The sequence below is a fragment of the Pyricularia oryzae genome, chromosome 7, assembly GCF_000002495.2.
Source record: "Pyricularia oryzae 70-15 chromosome 7, whole genome shotgun sequence".
Lineage (NCBI taxonomy): Eukaryota > Fungi > Ascomycota > Sordariomycetes > Magnaporthales > Pyriculariaceae > Pyricularia > Pyricularia oryzae.
In genome coordinates, this window is record NC_017854.1 from 487,962 (window position 1) to 506,870 (window position 18,909).

An 18,909-nucleotide genomic window follows, 5' to 3' on the forward strand; every position below is an offset into this window, starting at 1 on the left:
AATTAAAGCAAGCAACACAAAACAATAGACAAGACAATCTCAGTATGGGGTCTCGGAGAGCGAGATCATGAAAAATATCGAAGTGGGTGTGATGTGTGCTTGCGTGTGGATGATCAATCAATCAATTAACGAGAACCTCACTGTCGGGCAGGCACAGGGGCTGGGCGCGCTCGGCAGGGCTGGTTGGCACTGCCCCGTGCCAAGTTGATGGTGTCCCACTCTGGGGACATCAAGATGCATGCCCCACATGGCCATTCCGCTTTGGTCTGTGCTCGCCTATCTGCGTCTCTGCAGCGCGTGTCCTGATTCCACATTGATTTTCTAGGTACGGAGTAAACTCTAAGCATACCTGGCAAGCAAAACTGGCCAAGCCAGCCTGGACTCGGGTGGACTTGGAGGGCCAAACTACTGTACGGTACAGTTATTAGCTAGTGACTGACCCCAGTGTTCGCAGCAAGGCCTGATCCGAGTCCTGGATGCGATTTAATGCAACCCAAGAAAGCAAGCGATCAAACAAGCACGCACACCTTGGACGCGATAGATTACCTGAGGAAAAGAAAAAACAGCGACGCGTAGGTACATCCATCTAACGCCGAATTCAATCGCCAGTTGAGTTGCAAACATGGTCGGACCACACTGGCAACATCCCTTTCATTTGATTTAACACTTACGCCGTAGTTATGGTGGTTTGCCGGTCCAGCCGTTTGATGCGCAAGCAAGTGAATTCACTCTTTGCATTGGTCGACATCAGTCAAATGCTACTGAAGCCGAAGTTCAGTGGCTAGGCAGGGAGCACCCCGTTTTACCAGACTGTGCGACAGCCGGACAAGTGACACCGGCTACGGACGACTTTCAGCTCACACAGACAGGAAGGCTGGCACACAAAAAGTGGTCCCCAAAGTGGTCTACCAAGTCTACTTATCTAATTACTGTATACCTACCTACCCAGTGGGAGTGTGCTGTAATAGACTTACGGTTGACATGACGAAAGCAGCCTGGCTCGCCATCGAAAATAATTATCAGTGTTTTTAAACCACTACCAAGGTTTCATGCCATGGCACGCCTTCTTGACGCTTTATCTGCCCAGAACCGAGACTACTTCTTGTACTTCGTATATCTTCATTGTGGTCGGCACAAAAGAAAAAAGGAGAGAAACATAAAACCATGGCGTCAGCGCATCCTGGTTTCGGTAAATAACATAAATCTCTCGATAAAATGTGCACTACCGATCCCTAATTCGGCACGTAGCATGCACACTGTCCCTTAATGCCTTCTAGGGCGGGCTAAATAACGTTTCGGCCTCGTGGTTCGTCAAAGTCGAGGACCGGGGTAGTCTTCTACCGCTGTATGCTGTATGCACGGATGGGACCGGTGAGCCGTCATGGAGGGGCACTCTGTTCTCTTATACGTAAACCTTCACCTGCGGTTCTCACACCGGAGATTCAAAACCTACATCGTACACTAACAGATTGGTGGTCCATGCTCGCCAAAGCCTTCCTAGCCCTCCTTGATGTCCAAGGTACTGTGGGAATCTAGGCAACCCAACAAAAGATAGCGAAAAAAAGACACAGTACAGACATTGTTCCTCACTCTGAATTATGAATGGTCCCAGTCGAGCTGCCTCCTCATCGAAGATCAGATGGTCAAGCGCTTTACAGGTTGTAATGATTGCACACAGAGTTTTCAACACCCTTGCACTGATACATGACCAACGGCCACATGCGCCGAGCGCAGTTCACAGCTTGAAAGTGATATGTTTGCTTCGGGCACCAAGTAGCCAATCAGCCAATGTACGTACCTTGGTATAGTATGTAGGCTGTTACTTTTTGCCAGCATTTGGTATGTCAAGGCCTGTAACTCAACATGGAAACATCCGGAAGCCTAGGCAGTTACCCTTCCGTCCCGCAGCTCTGTTCTTCTTTTTTCTCCTTCTCCTTGCTACTCTCCCACTTTGGTTTATCCCTTACTTACCCCGGTATGATTACTCCGGAACTTGGCAAATACACGCGTGACACGTCTGCCAGCAGCTCAAGTACACAGCCAACAGGGACCACAACAGATGCGCATCATCCCGCATTTTACTGTCATCATTATTTTTTTTTCACTTCATCGACTGGCTGGCTTTTTGATTAGCCACATCCGTTTGGGTCAAATGCCAAACTAGAATGGGCTGCACATGAGCATCTGAACTAGCCAACCAAGCCCTCAAAGTGAAGAAAAGGCCCCCCGCTGGTACCTAGACTAGGGAAGATGGCTGCCACACCAGCTCGCTACCTGTCCAAAGCATCCTACCCGTAAACCTCCCCCTCCCGCAACTTGGTTCGAACCGGTTAAGCGAAGTCAATACGTCTGAAGTACACCCGCCCCCTTTGGCCCGATACAGAAGAGAGTTAGCCGGCAGGAAGCAACCGGCTCCCCGATTCTGGCATCACCCCACATAAACATTTCGTTCTCTTTGGGAACCAAACGGAGGCCATTCCATGACGAGCCCGTGACCAAAGGAAAGACTACGATTTCGTGCAGGGGCCCCGCCGAGTCTTGGCCGCAATTTTTTCCATACGGGTGAAATCATGGGAGAGTGGAGCGAATTTTTTTTTTCTTTGCTTTCTCGATCACCTGGAAGTTTCTTCGCTGCAAATGACTTATTGTTTTTCTTTTGTTTGCTTTATTTAGGCTTTTGTTTCTTTGCCAGTCGGGCGGGACAACAGGGGCCGATTTTAAACAAGGATTAGGAAACCTGGCTTGCCTGGCAGAGCGATTTGCGCAGAGGTTTGTTCTCCGTACCTCCCCCAGCTTGCCTGGCTCAGGATCCCATGTCGAGAATTTGAAAGAGTAAAGAAAAAAATCGGCAAACTGCCCACACTCCATAATGCGGGGTTTTTAGAGTTCCACTTGTTGATTGGCTTGCGCTGGGTTAACTCGTCACCCACCCTCTTTCGAAAAGCCAAAGTGGAGCCGCAGGGGGGTTTTGACCAAAAGAGACAAGTTGGGCTGAGAAATGGGATTTTGAAACACCGACACTGGACGCTGGGTCTCGATTTTGCTATCAACGGAAAGAGAATTGGACGTACACGGCGCCGCCCGACATACGACACTTACCTTGCGCGCCGGGCACTGTACCGATCTGTTCAGCAAACCATGGCCAACAACCGCCCTTGCCAAGGCGGCGGTTCTGCTCCCCTTTTTGTCTCGGTTTTTATGTGCGTGTGTTTGTTTCTTCTGCGCAGTAGATAGCGCTAGTTTTTCCAAGCTATTCGTAAAAGCCCCCCACCAGGATCGGCGGAAGACCAGTCGGAATGATTGTTGCATCACCAACCTTTTCTGTGCCTTGTTGGTGGTGCGCCGCATTGCACCTCTCCCGGGCTTATTCCTCAACGGCCAGCCCTTTGAAGGCGCAAGTAACCAGAGCTAATCTAAAGGGGGGATTAAAATCCTTATCATGCTCTATTGCGCCATGTTTACTCCGTATCTAGTTGAATTTATTATCAGTCTTTTTTTTTTGTTTTAATGTTATTTATTCAACTCTGATTTACATCAGATCCTTATCTTCACATGTTAGCCAAACTGGCTTCCCCAGTAGTTTTTTGATGGAGAAGACTAATCTTTGCGTGAGCAAGCCTAGAACATTTTAGGTCCACCCAAGGTTCGTCATTGGGGAGATAAAGTACAGTAATAAAAATAAAAAGAAGAAAAAAAGGCTACCCGCTCGCGCCCAAATAAAAAACCAAAAGTCTGACCGTACGCCTTAAAATCCTTCGCCTACAGGATGACATCTACGATTGACCTGCCAGGCACGCATACACAAATCATCTAGAAGAAAAGCCCTCCCCACGCACAGTTCACGTCAGCCCGTGCACACCTTTCCAAGAGCCCCTACCTAAGCTTGCGGGCTTGCCGCTCTCGTACCTGCGCGAGGTTTGGTTTGATGGTAGCACGCGGGTCGCACGGGACTGGAATGCACCATCAACAAGTGCTTACAGATCACCTAGTCCGTTTATCCACCTTTTTTTATGTCTCTCCTTCTTGCGCCGAACTCTCCCATGTTCGTTGACTTCCCGGCTTGCATCCCCCCTTTGCCAATCGTCTGTTGTCAACTGGAGGCAAATATTGAGGAACGTACTTCCTGGTCGCTTTCTTCCCTGCTTAGCGTATCATATGTCGGCGAATCAGAAGGCTGAATTGGCTACACCATCAGTTCGACCGAACTCAAGTCATCGGGATCATCAAGTGCTAAAATGCAGGCTTCCGAAGGGTGAAAGGCAGAGATAAAGAACAGGAAAAGAAAAGAAAAAAAACCGGGGAATAGACCATCAAGACAACATTCGGCGCCCCGGTGTCATGTTTAGGCGTTTTTACTGCAGTGCCAGTAGTGTCCCATTCGGTCCCCTTTTGACACACCCGTCCAAAAAGAACTGTGATCTGCCTTGCTGCTAACTCGGCGCAAGGACGGTGAACCTGCCAGGGCGCGTCGGCCGATGAAATACTCGCTTGTGATGTACATCTGCAATGCAAGTCCAGGCCCGCGGGAACCAACGAACAGACGAAGATCGCCCAGTCTCAATCGTCTTTTTATTTTTTTTTTCCACTGTCATGCAAGCAACCAAACAAAACCCGCTCAAAATCATACCAGAAGGGAAAAAAAGTCCGGGGTAATTTACCAGCGAGTGACTCGTCAGAGAGAATATGCCCGTTTTTGGCTGGCCCTTGAATTTGGTTTGATGGGCTGCGCCGCATCGCGCTCACTCCCACCCCGGCCGGAAGATGTCTCCAACGGTGTGTCACGGTGTGAGAATCACAATTCGTTCATCAGGTGGACAATGGTCATCCAACCTGGGAAGCAGGTTGTCATCCGTCGCACTGAAACTTTGGTTCATCACGTCTCAGCGCCCACTCGGGCCCGGGGTAGCATCTGTGTATTGTGTTCCCCAGCCGGACGCCGAAAAACGAGTCTCGTTTGGAACGGTATCTAGATCTTTGTGCCGTAATCGTCAACGGCGCAAATTTGTACGACGTTTTCTGGTTGCTCATAAGCTTGGAAGATACTTGAGACATGTGGGCATGGAGCCGCGTGTGAAGGTCAAAGATGTTTCCTCGCCGATACCATTTCAGTCTGGATATGCCAGGCGCGTAGTTCACCCGGAACGTAGGAAAACATGCGATGGGTAACAAGCCAAGTGCTTTTGTGTATTCCTATAGGCCTAAAAAAGTAACCAAACAGTAATACACTCACAGGTAGCCCTTCAGAACGGCTGCCTCGGCATTCAGAATGGATGATCCTGCTGCTCCGATTACGGCTATCAAGGAGTCCCGGTGTTAGCTTAACTCTCTGGCAGTAGACACAATTACTATTATCCGCACCAAGAAGGACCCTAGACTTACTGTTGTGGCTCAACGCAACAAACTTAATGTCAAAAATCCCGCTCTCGTCCTCGCGGACCCGGCCCACGCTGACGGTATAACCCCTCGAGAGATCCCTATCGAGCCTGGGCTGAGGTCTATCCGCCTCCTCAAACACCATTATGGACGGCGACGGGGCGGAAGGGCAGCCCAGCGACTCTGCCTCACTCACGTAGGTGGCCATGGCGGCTTTGACGGCCTCGGCCGGGGGAGGGGGCCTGTTTGCGAAACGCAGCGAGACGCAGGCCGTGTGGCCGTCGAGCACGGGGACGCGGTTGCAGCTGGCGCTGACGCGCATCGACGTCTGCTCCTCAAAGGCGGTGGCCTCGGCGTTGATGCCGCCGAGGATCTTTCGGGCCTCGCTCTCAAGCTTGTCCTCCTCGCCGGCGATGTAGGGCACCACGTTGTCGATGATGTCCATGGACGACACACCCGGGTAGCCGGCACCCGAGACGGCCTGCATGGTCACAACGGAGACGGTTTCGATGGGCCCGAAGCGCGCCTGCAGCGCGGCAAAGGGGATGACGAGCCCAATGACGGCGCAGTTGCTGTTGCAGACCAGGAAACCTTTGTTCAGGCCGTGGTGCTTGCGCTGGTGCGGGATCATGCTCAGGTGCGGCAGGTTGACGGTGGGCACAACCAAGGGGACCAGCGGGTCGCGCCTGTAGTTCTTGGCGTTGGAGAAGACGGCTAGATCCGCCTTGAGGAACGCCATCTCGACATCACCGGCCACGTCCGAGTCGAGGCCCGAGAAGACGACGTCGCAGTCTGCAAACTCGGAAGGGCGGCACTCGCGGACCACCAGGTCGGCGACAGCCTGCACCATAGGGGAGGACTGCTTCCAGCGCACGGCATCCTTGTAGGCCTTGCCGGCGGACCGGGATGAGGCGCCGACTGCGACGAGGGTGAAGGATGGGTGCTGCTGGAGAAGGAGAATAAAGCGTTGGCCAACCGAGCCGGTCGCGCCGAGGACGCCTTTTGGTGGTGATACCTGGAGTCTTAGCGATGTGGTCTTGTACTAGGAGTTTCTGCTAGGTTGAAGATGTGCTCATCCAATCTTCTTGGTGAGGCAGAGGTTCAAATGAGACATACCACACTTCTTGGTGGGGAATTGAGACGTCATGGTCGTAGATGAGGATGAACTGCTACTTGCAATTGAGTGCGATTGATCGTGGCACCCTTTCTTGATTTTCACAGTTAAAAGTTTGTCAGCCTATTCAGGGTAGTCCCCTTGTTTTCGAGTTTGATATTGACTGATATTGGTGACTCAGTCGAATCAAATTGGACCCTCGACTTTGATGTTATTCCATTCTTTTTTGCTCCGTCTTCGCAGGCCCAAGACCCCGCCACCCTACAGCCAGCCCCGCCATCGGAGCCAGCACCATCGTCATAGTGGAGTGGACCCTGAGCCTTGTGGGGTGTGAAAGCTTGACCCTTTGGGGTTGGAATCACTGCACGGTTTAAATAGGTATTTCGAAGGAGCGGCCAGGTTTTTTTTTCACTACTTTATTTACTTGCTTAAATCATCTTTGTTGTTCTGGTTTCTTCCACAGCGCTCCCAATAGCAACTCTCGACAATGTCGCCTGACCTATGTTAACTACGGTGCCCGCGGGTCACCCTCCCTTATCTTAAAAAAATAACGGACGAAATGGACCCCCTGCAAGAGCGCGGTACTCTGCCGTTGGTTCGACCGCGGCTGCCGAGGCTGCAAGTTCAGCTGGGAAAGCGCCGTTTCAAGTGCTTACTATGGCCAGACCGTTGATCTGGCGGTCTGGCACGGAACTGAAGCCGGCGGGGATGTCGAAGTCTTGATTATAAGGGACACCCACCCTTCTTATTCTTATCTGTAGGACCGAACCTAACTGCAGCCGGTACAGCTTGGCCTTTTGGTTCAAGAAAGAAACACTGCTCAAGTTAGCTTTGCTGGCTACACATACTTATCAAAAACTATCCGTATACAAGAGTGTACTTTTGCCTCTTTCAAGACGGTCATACAGTAATTTTTGTTACAAAGAAGCGAAAAGTTCCTTTAGCATGGAAGGCCTTGCCCCCGCAGACATGAACCGACTGGTGGAGGCCATTAAACAATCCGGGCCGGTTGACGTCTCCAAGCCGCTCAAGGTATCGGGACTCAAAGGGAAAACCATTCTGATCACGGGAGGCGCTTCCGGCATTGGGGCCTCGCTTGCGCGCGAGTGGGCGGCTCATGGCGCCAACATGATCATTGGCGACATCAACTCAGCCGCAGGAGAGGCGTTGGTGGCCGAACTGCGCGGGTCGGCGTCGCAGGGCCAGTGCCATCACTTCCAGCACTGCAACGTCTTGGAGTGGCAAAGCCAGGTCGAGCTCTTCAAAGCTGCGGCCAAAGCAAGTCCGACTGGCGGCATCGACGCCGTGGTACCCAATGCGGGAATAGTCGACCCCAACAATCCCATCAGGGGCAAGCCGGGTTTTGAGAATCCCGTCGGGCTGGACGGTGACAGACCACCGCCGCCAAACCTAAGAGTGATGGACATCAACTGCATGGCTGTTTTTCATACTGTCCATCTGGCGCTCTTCTGGCTGGCGCGAAACAAACCTGGGTGCGATAGACACATTTTGCTTGTCGGGTCTATAGCATCCTTCTGTCCCGTCGTGGGAGAGTCTCAATATACGGCATCGAAACACGCAGTCATGGGTTTGTTCCGATCGTTGCGAGCTACGTCGTGGCGGCAGGGCGTACGGGTCAACATCCTGTGCCCCTATTTCATCGACTCAGGCCTCATGTCCCCCGTGGCGTTGTCCATGATGGCGGGCGGACGCATGGCGAAGATGGCTGACGTGGTGCACGCCGCGACGCGGCTCATGGCGGACGACCAGATCGTCGGCCGGGGCTTGGTGGTCGGGCCCCGAATTAAGGTTAGGGACGGGGAAGACGGGGAGCCGGTCGTCGAGTTGAAGGAACCAGACGGTGAACCTGCCGTGTGGGACCCGTACGCGCACGATTATGAGACCGTGGAGTCGTTCACTCGCAAGTACACGCGGATTTTGAACACGATCGAGTACCTCAGAGGATGGGCTGGATGGGCGAGCGATATGGTTTACATATTTCTTGTGCGCAAGGGGCCGGAGAAGCCACAGCCCACCAAGAGATCATGAGAAAGCTGGTGGCATCTGCCCTGGGGAAGTTTGTCCGGGGGTTCTCATGTGATAAAAGTGCGATGATTTTTTTGCCGTGAATCTGTGGCGGGTTCAGCCCTCGCGTGCATCTGTGATAAGCCACGAACCAGACTGTGTATGGGGAAAAAAGGTTTTTTTTTTTTGTCAAACTCGCCAAGCCTTGAGGATTTCAACATTCTCTTATCTCCCTACCACTCCTTCGGGAAATCAGGGCTGGGGTCCAGGATCTCTTATTTCTTATGCTATCTTTTTTCTTCTCTTCTTGACCCCTCGCTGGGTTAGCTCAGACAAGCACAAATTGACGGGTTCCGACGAAGATCATCCCGCACAGACAGTGCCATCTCCTTTTCTTTTCTTAGGTATTCCCCAGGAGGCGCCCATCAACCCAACATCCTGAGACAAGCTGTGACCCACCAGATCGACAAGTTCGGAGTCGGTGTGTCGGTGGCTTGCATACGATGCCGGTTCGTCAAGAATATAAATACCGTAAATCAGACATGTGTTGCAGCAGCATAAGAGTATGAAATGCCTTTTTGCAGACGCGTAGCAACTAATGAGAGCGGGACCGTTTGTTGTTTGAGTCTTTACCATAGGATTTTTAGTCGTACCGTAGTGACAGAGGGAAAATGGATGCGATTAGATGCCCCACCGGGAATGAGCCAGCAACACGGACGTGGCATCCAGGATTCTACCCATGGTACGTGGTAGGGGCACTGCTTTGGGCGAGGCATGCTACCCCAGATCGGCTATCGACCCGGGGGTGGGCAGCCGAAATTGCAGTTGAGCACCGCAAAGCGCTCCCTTCTTTCACAATTTGTATATGGTAGGGCATGCTTGTTTCAGGGGCATCTGACACTGCAACGCTGGTTTGGGAATGGGGGGCCCTTCAAAGGCATCGAAACCCAAATGATGCGGCTTGAAGTGCTATTTTGTGCCTCGCTTCCCCATATACATATTCTTTTTTTTTGTAGTCCGAGGCGTGGATGCGGCGTCATGTTTGCGGGTAGACCGTTTGGGAATTTATCCTGAAATTTCTCGGCGTTGTGACCGGTGGTCCCGGGCCCGAATGGTTTTCTAGTTTTAGATTAGTTCTTGTTCTAGATCTAGAATCTAGAATCTAGACCAGGTGCCTACCTTTGGTACGGCGAAGAATCTCAGATGGAGAAGTGCGCATATTCATCTGATCTAACAAACTTTTTGTCTAGAGTTTAGTTACCAACCCATGATCAAGTGGCGCCTGCACAGAATGAGTGGGGGATTGCCCGAACCAGCATATTTGATGCGATGAAATTTGTACGTGTCTGCCCGTGTTTCTCGAAAAAGTCTGAATAAAGATAGATTTATGATTTGTTGAAAACAACTTGACACAGCAAATCAGTCGTGCGACCATGGTTCTGGCATGCAACTTTCTTTTTTGGTCAATCACAAAACGCGGCTGGCATCCTTGGAGTTTACCTACCTAGTTGTCCACGCGTCGTGTTGGTCGTCAGTCGGACTTGCTTTGCCACGAACATCTCCGCCAAGATGCCACCACAATGGCGCAGCAGCTTAGGTGGAGGGACAATCCGTTCCCTTCTGTGGGCGCTACTTGGGGGCTGTTCGTTGTGGGCCCCCTCAAAGAGGGGGTTACAAAACCTTGATTTTCGAAAAAACCGTGGGCCAGCAAATTTGTTAGCAGATCGCTAACAAAGTAGCTCATGAAAGTTCGATTCACGTTCGTAAACACTACACCCACGAAAAAGGTTAGAATTTGCAGATAAATTGAAGCCGTGAATTGCGCTGTAGATATCTATTTCTGGAGTTTTGGCTCAATCGCCCTTTTCCGGTCGCTCAAGCGGTCACAAGGCGACCCGGGTACTTCCAACTCATCCTTTCTACCACCCGGTATTGGCGGCGAGGAACGGTCTTCAAGCGGTCTCGTATCCTGAAGTTGACGGGGAGAGGGTGTAGCCAATGGTATATACCGTGGGAACGGTTTGGAAGGCCTGTTTGGGGCGGGAGGTGAGGCTGATTGCGAGGATCGTGATACGCATATGCTGATAGAACAGGCAAAGTCGGTATCCACGGTAATATTGATCTGGGTACTTGTATTTCCAGCTGAAATTGGCCCTTTATCGACGAACCATGACTGTGAGGGCTGTGAATCGGTCTTCTTCCTTTTTCCAGGGCGTTCCCTGACCGCCGGAACGTTCTCCGGCGTGAAGCCGAGGTCCTCCAGATATCTCTTCTGTTGTATCTTAATCCCGTTGGGCATGCCCTCTGTTTCTCGCCAGCGTTGAATAGCCTGATTCTTATCCCTATACCACGCATCTCTGACGAACTTTTCTTGTTGGTATAGGGCTGTTTCCTCGATCAACGCCTGTTTGGCTTCGTGAGCGACCCGCATATCTTCTAACGTATTAGCGGTCTGGAACTGCTTGTCTTTTGACTTCAACGTCATTTTGACTTTGTAACGTGAAGCGCGTTGAAGGCGTTTTTGCTTATTCGTCTGCTCTTGGGCAACGCGTTGCTGTAGGATGATCGCCTCGTTGGCAACGGCTTGTAAATCCGAGATAGCATCAACGGTATCTGAACTAAAGTGGTGCGCCTTGGCCGCCATACGGCTTGCCGCATATTTGGCCCGTGAAAATCGTTCAGCGGTAGGAAGGGAGTCCGGATATCGCGGTGTATTCGCTGCCGTGGCGTGGCCACGCAGTTTGGCGAGCACTTTGGTGCCGTCGACAGGAAACAAGCCTGTATCTTGGAAACCGCTTATTACGTGGCCAGTTGTGAAAGCCGTTTGCCAGCAGCGCTAAGTTAAGGGAAGATATATCAGTTTACCGCTAAATTAACCTGTAGATCGAAAACGACTTACTCGAATCGCAGCAACGAAATCTGAGCGGGTGAACACCGGAATACCGGTGTTTATATGCTCATGCAGGACCGCCTGCAACTCGTTTTTCAGGTGAGTGAACACGGATACGTCCATGGGCTGCATATAATGCGTTGAATGAGGCGGTAAAATAACGATCTCGATATCAAATCTGAGGCAATAATCAAGTATCTCCATGCCAAAGTGGCCGGTAAAGCCGTCGAGAAAAAGCCACCTCCAAATACGTGTTTTGGCCCGCTGTGAATTTGGATCGATTTTGGCCGCAGTGCGGTTCACAAAGTCGAATCTGACGTCAAAGTCATGACCAAACCACTCTTTCAACGTGGGAGATCCGATCGATTGCACGGCAGCAACTTCTGGCCACGAATACCGGTTGAAATGCTGTATCCAGGTGAGCTGGATATCTCCGTTGGAAAACCCCGTTTCTGACCGCGTAAAAACGATACCCTCAGGCAGATCCAGATCAAGCCAATCGCTCGTTGGCCACTTTGTGAAGATACAGAAGGGCGGTAGCGACTGCCCAACAGCGTTGCCACCGCCTATCAACGTACAACTCTCACGGTTAGCCGGATCCGCGGTGCGTGGCTTTTCATGCCTCTTTTTCGTCACGACCAATACCGGTATCCGGCCATCTCTCACACCGATTCTAGTACCACATTCGTCAGCGTTCCAGGCCGCTGAAGCCGTGATCCCAAGCTCTACCGCATGAGCCGCCGTGCGGCGATACCAGGCCTCCACAAGATCGATCTGTTGCTCCCAACTAAGGCGAGTAATCTCGACGGGTTGTTGTTTGGTAAGTCGCAGTTCCGGGTGTTTTTTACGCCAACGGCCGTACCAGTTCATTTGAATTGGACCACAGGGCGGTATACGTGACTGACGCATCAGATTGGCCGCAGATATTACGTGTTGTGAGTCGGGATATGCACCAAGTTTATCAAGCTGCATGATATACGCAACGAGAGCTTGATCTTCAGCATCAGTCAACAATGAAGGCCGCCCGCTGCGCTTTATCGATATCTTAGGACTGCCATTGATCAGGAGATTACGAGCATGCCGCTGAGTACTCGAATACGGGTAACCGTTCCTTTTACAGAACGATCGTAGCGATTCTGGCTTGGATCTGCCCTCCCGCGCGGTATCCGCCCTACTGCGGTGAGTTTCGACATATTGGGCATACATGCGGGCTCCTAAGATAGCTTGAGATTCTGGGGACGTCATGATATAGGTATATTTGCGGTAAGTGCAATTGTGTTGTTATGGAACGGGATTACACTCGGCATAAGTTAAATTGTTAACGATTTTCTAGGTAAAAAACTGATGCGGGGTGGCCCACGGTTTTTTCGAAAATCAAGGTTTTGTAACCCCCTCTTTGAGGGGGCCCACAACGAACAGCCCCCAAGTAGTTACGTCAACTCTGCAGGGTCCGGCTCGTATCGCAGGCAAACATGGCGACGCTGAAATTCCGCAACAAATATGCCAGCAAATGAAGCAGAAGAAGGACTCAACAATCACGATGGCAATAGTAATTTTTTACAATTAGGAATTTGATAACGAGTAGCAGCCTCTGAACAAAAGAAATTGATCTAGAAATCCCACTAGCTCGGCACGCATATCATCCGAACCAACGCCTGAAGTCTTGGGGAAGATTCAAGGCGGTTGACATGGAGCAGGGGGCAATGCACGTAGTACTGTAGGTAACAGCAGCGCCTCAATCAGAACCTAGAAAAAGTTGCTGCCCCACCAGCACATCCGTCAACGGCTGGTGGCACCACCAAACAGCCAAGACACTCCACGACTCGCCCTCGTCGCTCCTGGAATGGAAAGGTGGGTTTATATGGGATAAATTTCTGGTACAGCTGTACAGATGGTGGAGGTCAGGTTTAAGGCGTGTGCGTGGCGGGCTTTTTTGCACCCAACCATCAATCTCCACTGTCTCTTTAAACACACGACGAGGAAGAGACGAACATAATCCTCAACGGCCGCATAATTTCCGCATGGTTCCAGACTTTGATTCCTTCACTTCTTTTACCAAGAGAATAATAGTTTTGAAATTCTATTTGCTTTCCACGGCACAGACGTGATCGACAAGCAGCAGCCGCCTTGCATCCCATCTAATCATTGTCTGTTTCTTATTATTCACTGCCTGCGCAAGCAGAGTCAAAATCTCCAACGGGCGGGCGTTACTGCACGCCAACGGCGGCTCTTCCGCCTTGAACTAGATTAGCCTGAGCGATAAAGCTCAATTCCAAGCCAAACGGCGATTAAACCCGGCTTTGCCGGCCCCGAAGCAAATAGAGCCACCGAGCGCAGACGATCCTCCAAGTTTTCCCACACGAAGCCTGCAATGGCAACCGAAGTTTCGCAACATCCCCCAGAGGGCCTGCCACATCACCCCAGGGATCGTACCGGCAGCATGTCAGTGGGAGCGCTGGCGTCGGCCGCCGGTGCTGCGCCCGAGAATGGAGGCGGCGCCTCCCAAGACGGCTCAGCGAGAATGTCATCACCGGTCCCCGATGCCGCTACCAGCGAGATTGAGAGGCAGGTGCAGGAGGTACTGTCGTCCGAAATCGGCATTTCGACTCTTCTGAACAGATTAAAACAAACAATAAGCTCCGCTAAGGTGCGTTCGCGCCAGGAACCCTCCCCACAGTTGGTGTTGGAACAGACATACCATATGCAGCATGTAAACTAACGAGATGGCGGCGCCCACGTTACAGGAGTTTGCGCAGTTCCTTAAGAAGCGCGCCGCGATCGAGGAGGACCATGCCTATGGCATGCGCAAGCTGTGCAAGACGACGCAGGACATGATGCAGCGGCCGGACCACAAGCAGGGTAGCTTCTCGGACGCCTACCACAGCATGATGATGATCCACGACAAGATGGCGCAGAACGAGCTGCAGTTCTCCTCGTCGTTGCAGCAGATGCACGACGACCTGGTCGAGCTGGCTGCCATTGCGGAGAAGAACCGCAAGGGGTGGAAGGTCAACGGCCTGGCGGCCGAGCAAAAGGTGGCCGACATGGAGGCGTCGGTGCGCAAACTCAAGGCCAAGCTGGACTCGACGGCCGACGAGTACGAGCGTGTGCGCACCGGTGACTCGAGCCAGAAGGGCGCCAAGATGTTCGGCTTCAAGGGACCCAAATCGGCGGCCCAGCACGAGGATGACCTGCTACGCAAGGTGCAGGCGCTTGACCAGGACTTCCGCTCGCGTGTTGACATGCTGCAAGCCGAAAAGTCGGAGCTTATCAACTCGACAAGACCCGAAGCTGTGAAAGCTTTGCAGGATATTATCAAGGAGTGTGATGCTGGATTGGCTCTGCAAATTCAGAAATTTGGTAAGAGCTTCATGCCCCTTTGTGGCTCACCGTTTGGAATGTTTGGGACGCTTGTGTATACTAACCAGGAACATGGTTGCAGCATCGTTTAACGAAAAGCTGTTACTGAGCAACGGTCTGAGCATAAGCCCGCTGAGGAAAGAGGGGGATATCAAGAGTTTGCGGGATGTTGTCACTGCGATCAACAACGAGAACGATCTTAGCAATTACCTGGCTGGTCATCATCGACAGCTTCCCTCACGAGCAGGGGAGCTCAAGTATGAAAGGCATTCGGTTCTTGGTGGAGGACAATCGATGGCAGGAGCCTTGGCAGGAAACCAGGGCCCAACACCACAACCATACGGACAACCAGGGGCCCAATACAACATGCCTCAGCAGCAATTCAACTCTGGTCCTGCTCAACAACAATCGAACAATTCTCCCATGGGAGGGGTCCCACCGATGGCCGGGGCCCAGCGACCATCATCAAGAGGTCATGAACGTAACTTTAGTCATGGCAGCCTTCTGAGCAACCCACCGATATCTCAACAGCAGCAGCAACAGCAACAGCAACAGCAACAGCCGCAGCCTGCGCGAAACTCGGCACAGTCGGCTGTTCCCGGTCAAGGATTCAATGGACCGCCGCAGTTAGGTGCTCTATCTTTCCAGCAGCCAACAATGCCGCAGATGCAACCCCAATCGCAGCCACAGCCGCACCAGCCGCAACCGCAGCACAACATGGGCCCGGTGAACCCATTGATGCAACACCCACCCCAGCATGGTAACGGTGGACGGCCAGGATCACCAGGCTACGGCCAGGGAGGACGAAATCAGTCGCCACCACATGGGGCTTCAGTACGGCCTGTCTTTGGCTCATCATTGAACCGACTGTACGAGAGAGACGGGCTCGCCGTTCCGCAGGTCGTGTACCAGTGCATCACGGCCGTGGACTTTTACGGTCTGAACGTGGAGGGCATCTACCGACTCTCTGGATCTGTGCCGCATGTGAACAAACTCAAGAACATGTTTGATACTAGTAAGTTATGCACCCATGAGCAGTCCTCAAGGCGTCGTTAGGAGAAACGGTGGGCTAACCCCAGTTGCAGCCTCGGACTCACCCAGCCTGGACTTCAGGAACCCTGAAAACTTCTTCCATGACGTCAACAGTGTGGCCGGGCTTCTGAAGCAGTTCTTCCGTGACCTCCAAGACCCGCTCTTGACAAGGGAACACTACTCAGCATTTATAGAAGCAGCCAGTAAGCCCCCCCTTTCGTTTCCCGCCTCAAAACTCTATCACCACCACAATGAATACTTGATTTCTCACATGACTACTTGCTGCTATTAGAAAACGAAGATGACATTGTCCGACGTGATTCGATGCACGCCATTATCAACAACCTGCCCGATCCCAACTATGCTACTCTCCGCGCGCTCGCCTTGCATCTTCACCGTGTTATGGAGAACAGCCACGTCAATAGGATGAATTCGCAGAATCTGGCCATTGTCTTTGGACCGACTCTCATGGGCACGGGTGCTCACAGCGATATTTCGGACGCAGGCTGGCAGGTTAGGGTCGTGGACACAATTCTGATCAACACCTTGGAGATTTTTGACGATGACTGAATTTGCTGATCATCGCGTGGGGGAAATTGGGGCTTTTTCGATGATGACTACGACAACGCTGTTGCTGTTGGGTCTCTGTCAATGATGATATAGCGAGTTTTGGGGGAGTTTGGCTTGCATTATGATCCAAACAGATTCATTGGTCGGAGTTGCCCTTCTTTATATATTCTTATTCGGAGTCTGTCTTAACATGGCTCCTTGTTGGTGTAATGGCATAGGTGAAGGCATACTCGACTTCTGCTCCTGTTTTCTTCGTTTTATCGCTTGGTTCATCTTTTTGATGCCCTTGTCTGTGACAAGACCATGCTCACTACAACGTTTTTTACTCCTTTCTTGGTTTTGGGTTTGATGGGTGCAACCATTAACTGTTGATATCTTTGGTATATATGATATCCTACATATTGTTTGCTGTGTCTATTGACATCGAACTTTGTCATCCCCACGAAAATTACCAAAGATGGATTTCTTTTCTCAGTCTCTTGTTGGAGGATATCGGGAGGGATAAGTATCACCCCCTTCCTCCCTCTTGCGAGCCTCAGCCGCCATCCCCCTTTCGGCCCAGTCATCCATCGCACCACTATCAACAGGACGCTCCCTCTCAGACCTACCGCCCCAGCTCCCGCCATTATTGTTATAAAAGGCTCTACCAATCCCCTCACCACCGTGACCATCTCCCACAACCCCCTCGCCACCCCCAGACACCTCTCCATCCTTGCCACCGCCCGACCCAGCAGCGACGATCCTCCCATTCACCTCGACGCCCCTCGCGCACCCGTTGCTGAGCGCCAGGAGCCCCGCGCTGGCCAGCAGCAGCACCATGACGACGATGGCGCCGGCCTGCGTCCAGTTTCCGCTCACGGCCGCGACCAGGTACACGAGCAGCTTGGCGGCCGCCTCGAGATAGCCCTCGTGCCTCGTCTTGGCCCGCATCCACGTCTCGGTCGTCACGGCGTGCAGGTCCGCGGGGCTGCCGCGCAGGCGCACGCGCCCCCCGCTGCTGGGGAGGGTTATGGTTATCTGCGTCATGTTGCTAGGTGGTGGTGGTAAGGACGCCGGTGGTTGCGGTAGTGGTGGTGTTGGGGGGTTGGTGGCTGCGGCGCGATGCTGTCGTTCGTGCCTTCGGCGCTGGCGCCGGACTCGCGACGTGATGGACATGCTGGACTCTGCTGTCGTCATTGACGGCTGTCGCCAGGGCGGCTGTGCTTCTGGTTCGGGTGGGTTGAAGTGGACTTTTTTGCGAGCCCGTTGTTTGATCACCCAGATGTTGAGGATGCGGGATATCATGAGTGTGAGGATGCAGCCGAGAGCCCACCCTGGATTTTGCGTCAGTCTTGCCAGTCCATCTCAATCTTCCTAGATTTTGGTGGTGTTATTGCGGTATATGGCAGGGGGTGAAAGGAAAACCTACAATCCTCAACCAGGATCAACATGACCAAGGCCGCGATAGTAAGGATGGGACTCATCAGGTACAGCCAGTGCGAGAGCCATCCCAAATCCAAACCATGCCCCTCGTCGCCATCACCCTCATCGGCCCCACGCTTCCCCTTCCCCCTCCCTGCGGCCTTCTTACTCTTCCTCTTGCCCAAAGCCCCAACATCCAGAAAGACAACACCCTCTCCGCCTCCCCTCTCCCGCGCCTGATGCACCACCTTGTTGAGATACATCATCATGGGCGAGTTGTTGACCATGCCGACGAAGCCCTCGCCTGCGGAAGAGACCACACCAGTGTTAGCGGCAGTGGCAACACCTCCACCGCCATAATCCCACCCCCAGCTCCATCCGCCCCCGCCGCTCCGCGCAATCTCGTCGGCCGCCTGCTGGTAGTGCAGGCCCGGCACGAGCAGCAGGCTGTCCAGCCACGACGACCCGCCCTTGATGGCCGTCCGCTGCGCGACCGTCGTCAGGTCTGCTAGTGCAAGTAGGCCGCCGGCGGAGAGCGAGACTCCTGGGATCGGAGTCTGGGTCCAGCCGGGAAAGCCCGCTTGGCGTGGGGCTTGTGCTATATGCTGATTTTGATGATCCAGGTAGGTTTGTGTTTGGTTAGCAGGGTCTTCTTTGTCTTTATTTTTTTCTCACTGGTAATGAAAATATAGACGTTGGGAATGGAATGTCACACCTCATCCATTATCTCAGGTGTCTACCGCATGTATTTTGTTGTTGGTCAGTCTTGTGACGACTGAGGAATCGTCAACTGCCCACCCATACATTTAGCCGACCCCTCCCTCCGTAGCACTCCTTGCGTTCGAAAATGATAGAAAAGCACCTCGGAGATTGTTGGAGAGACCTCAAGTTGCAAATCATTAAACGTAAATTATTTTCGAGTACACAAACCCGAAGAAGAAAATGACCCAGGTCTGTTGTGTGGTAGAAACTAAGGAAAACATCTCAAAATTGGAGCTTCCCTCGAGTATGACAAAGGTAGACAGATAAGGTATTTCTTTTTAAACTTGAATCAGTTCACCCCCAAAACAAAGCTAAGCAACGTCAGACTCGCAGGCCTCTAATCCCCGCGCCGCTTACATGCATGTTTTGGCACCGGCAAAGC

The 18,909-nt window shown here is 52.3% G+C and overlaps 5 protein-coding genes across 5 annotated transcripts; 2 read left to right on the forward strand and 3 right to left on the reverse strand.

Annotated features, from left to right (window-relative positions):
* Nucleotides 1-137: 137 nt before the first annotated feature.
* Nucleotides 138-983, reverse strand: MGG_17876 (uncharacterized protein; the record flags this gene model as incomplete). Its single annotated transcript, XM_003720581.1, has 3 exons — nt 138-408; nt 672-730; nt 975-983. The coding sequence occupies 3 exons, from the start codon at nt 981-983 to the stop codon at nt 138-140; spliced, it is 339 nt and encodes a 112-aa protein (XP_003720629.1).
* Nucleotides 984-3,492: 2,509 nt separating this feature from the next.
* On the reverse strand, nt 3,493-6,808 carry MGG_03051 (aspartate-semialdehyde dehydrogenase). The gene is made up of 3 exons (XM_003720582.1): nt 6,490-6,808; nt 5,380-6,372; nt 3,493-5,294 (listed from the first exon to the last, which is right to left on the reverse strand). Exons 1-3 carry the CDS (start codon nt 6,518-6,520, stop codon nt 5,227-5,229), a joined length of 1,092 nt encoding a protein of 363 aa, XP_003720630.1. The 5' UTR covers nt 6,521-6,808; the 3' UTR covers nt 3,493-5,226.
* Nucleotides 6,809-6,864: 56 nt separating this feature from the next.
* Nucleotides 6,865-9,291, forward strand: MGG_03050 (uncharacterized protein). Its single transcript, XM_003720583.1, has one exon. It carries the CDS (start codon nt 7,433-7,435, stop codon nt 8,534-8,536), a length of 1,104 nt encoding a protein of 367 aa, XP_003720631.1. The 5' UTR covers nt 6,865-7,432; the 3' UTR covers nt 8,537-9,291.
* Nucleotides 9,292-13,353: 4,062 nt separating this feature from the next.
* On the forward strand, nt 13,354-16,805 carry MGG_03048 (uncharacterized protein). Its single transcript, XM_003720584.1, has 5 exons — nt 13,354-14,049; nt 14,147-14,762; nt 14,845-15,777; nt 15,848-15,997; nt 16,087-16,805. The coding sequence occupies exons 1-5, from the start codon at nt 13,774-13,776 to the stop codon at nt 16,362-16,364; spliced, it is 2,253 nt and encodes a 750-aa protein (XP_003720632.1). The 5' UTR covers nt 13,354-13,773; the 3' UTR covers nt 16,365-16,805.
* On the reverse strand, nt 16,708-18,790 carry MGG_12527 (uncharacterized protein). Its single transcript, XM_003720585.1, has 3 exons — nt 18,481-18,790; nt 17,773-18,370; nt 16,708-17,677 (listed from the first exon to the last, which is right to left on the reverse strand). Exons 1-3 carry the CDS (start codon nt 18,487-18,489, stop codon nt 16,836-16,838), a joined length of 1,449 nt encoding a protein of 482 aa, XP_003720633.1. The 5' UTR covers nt 18,490-18,790; the 3' UTR covers nt 16,708-16,835.
* Between the last annotated feature and the right edge of the window lie 119 nt (nt 18,791-18,909).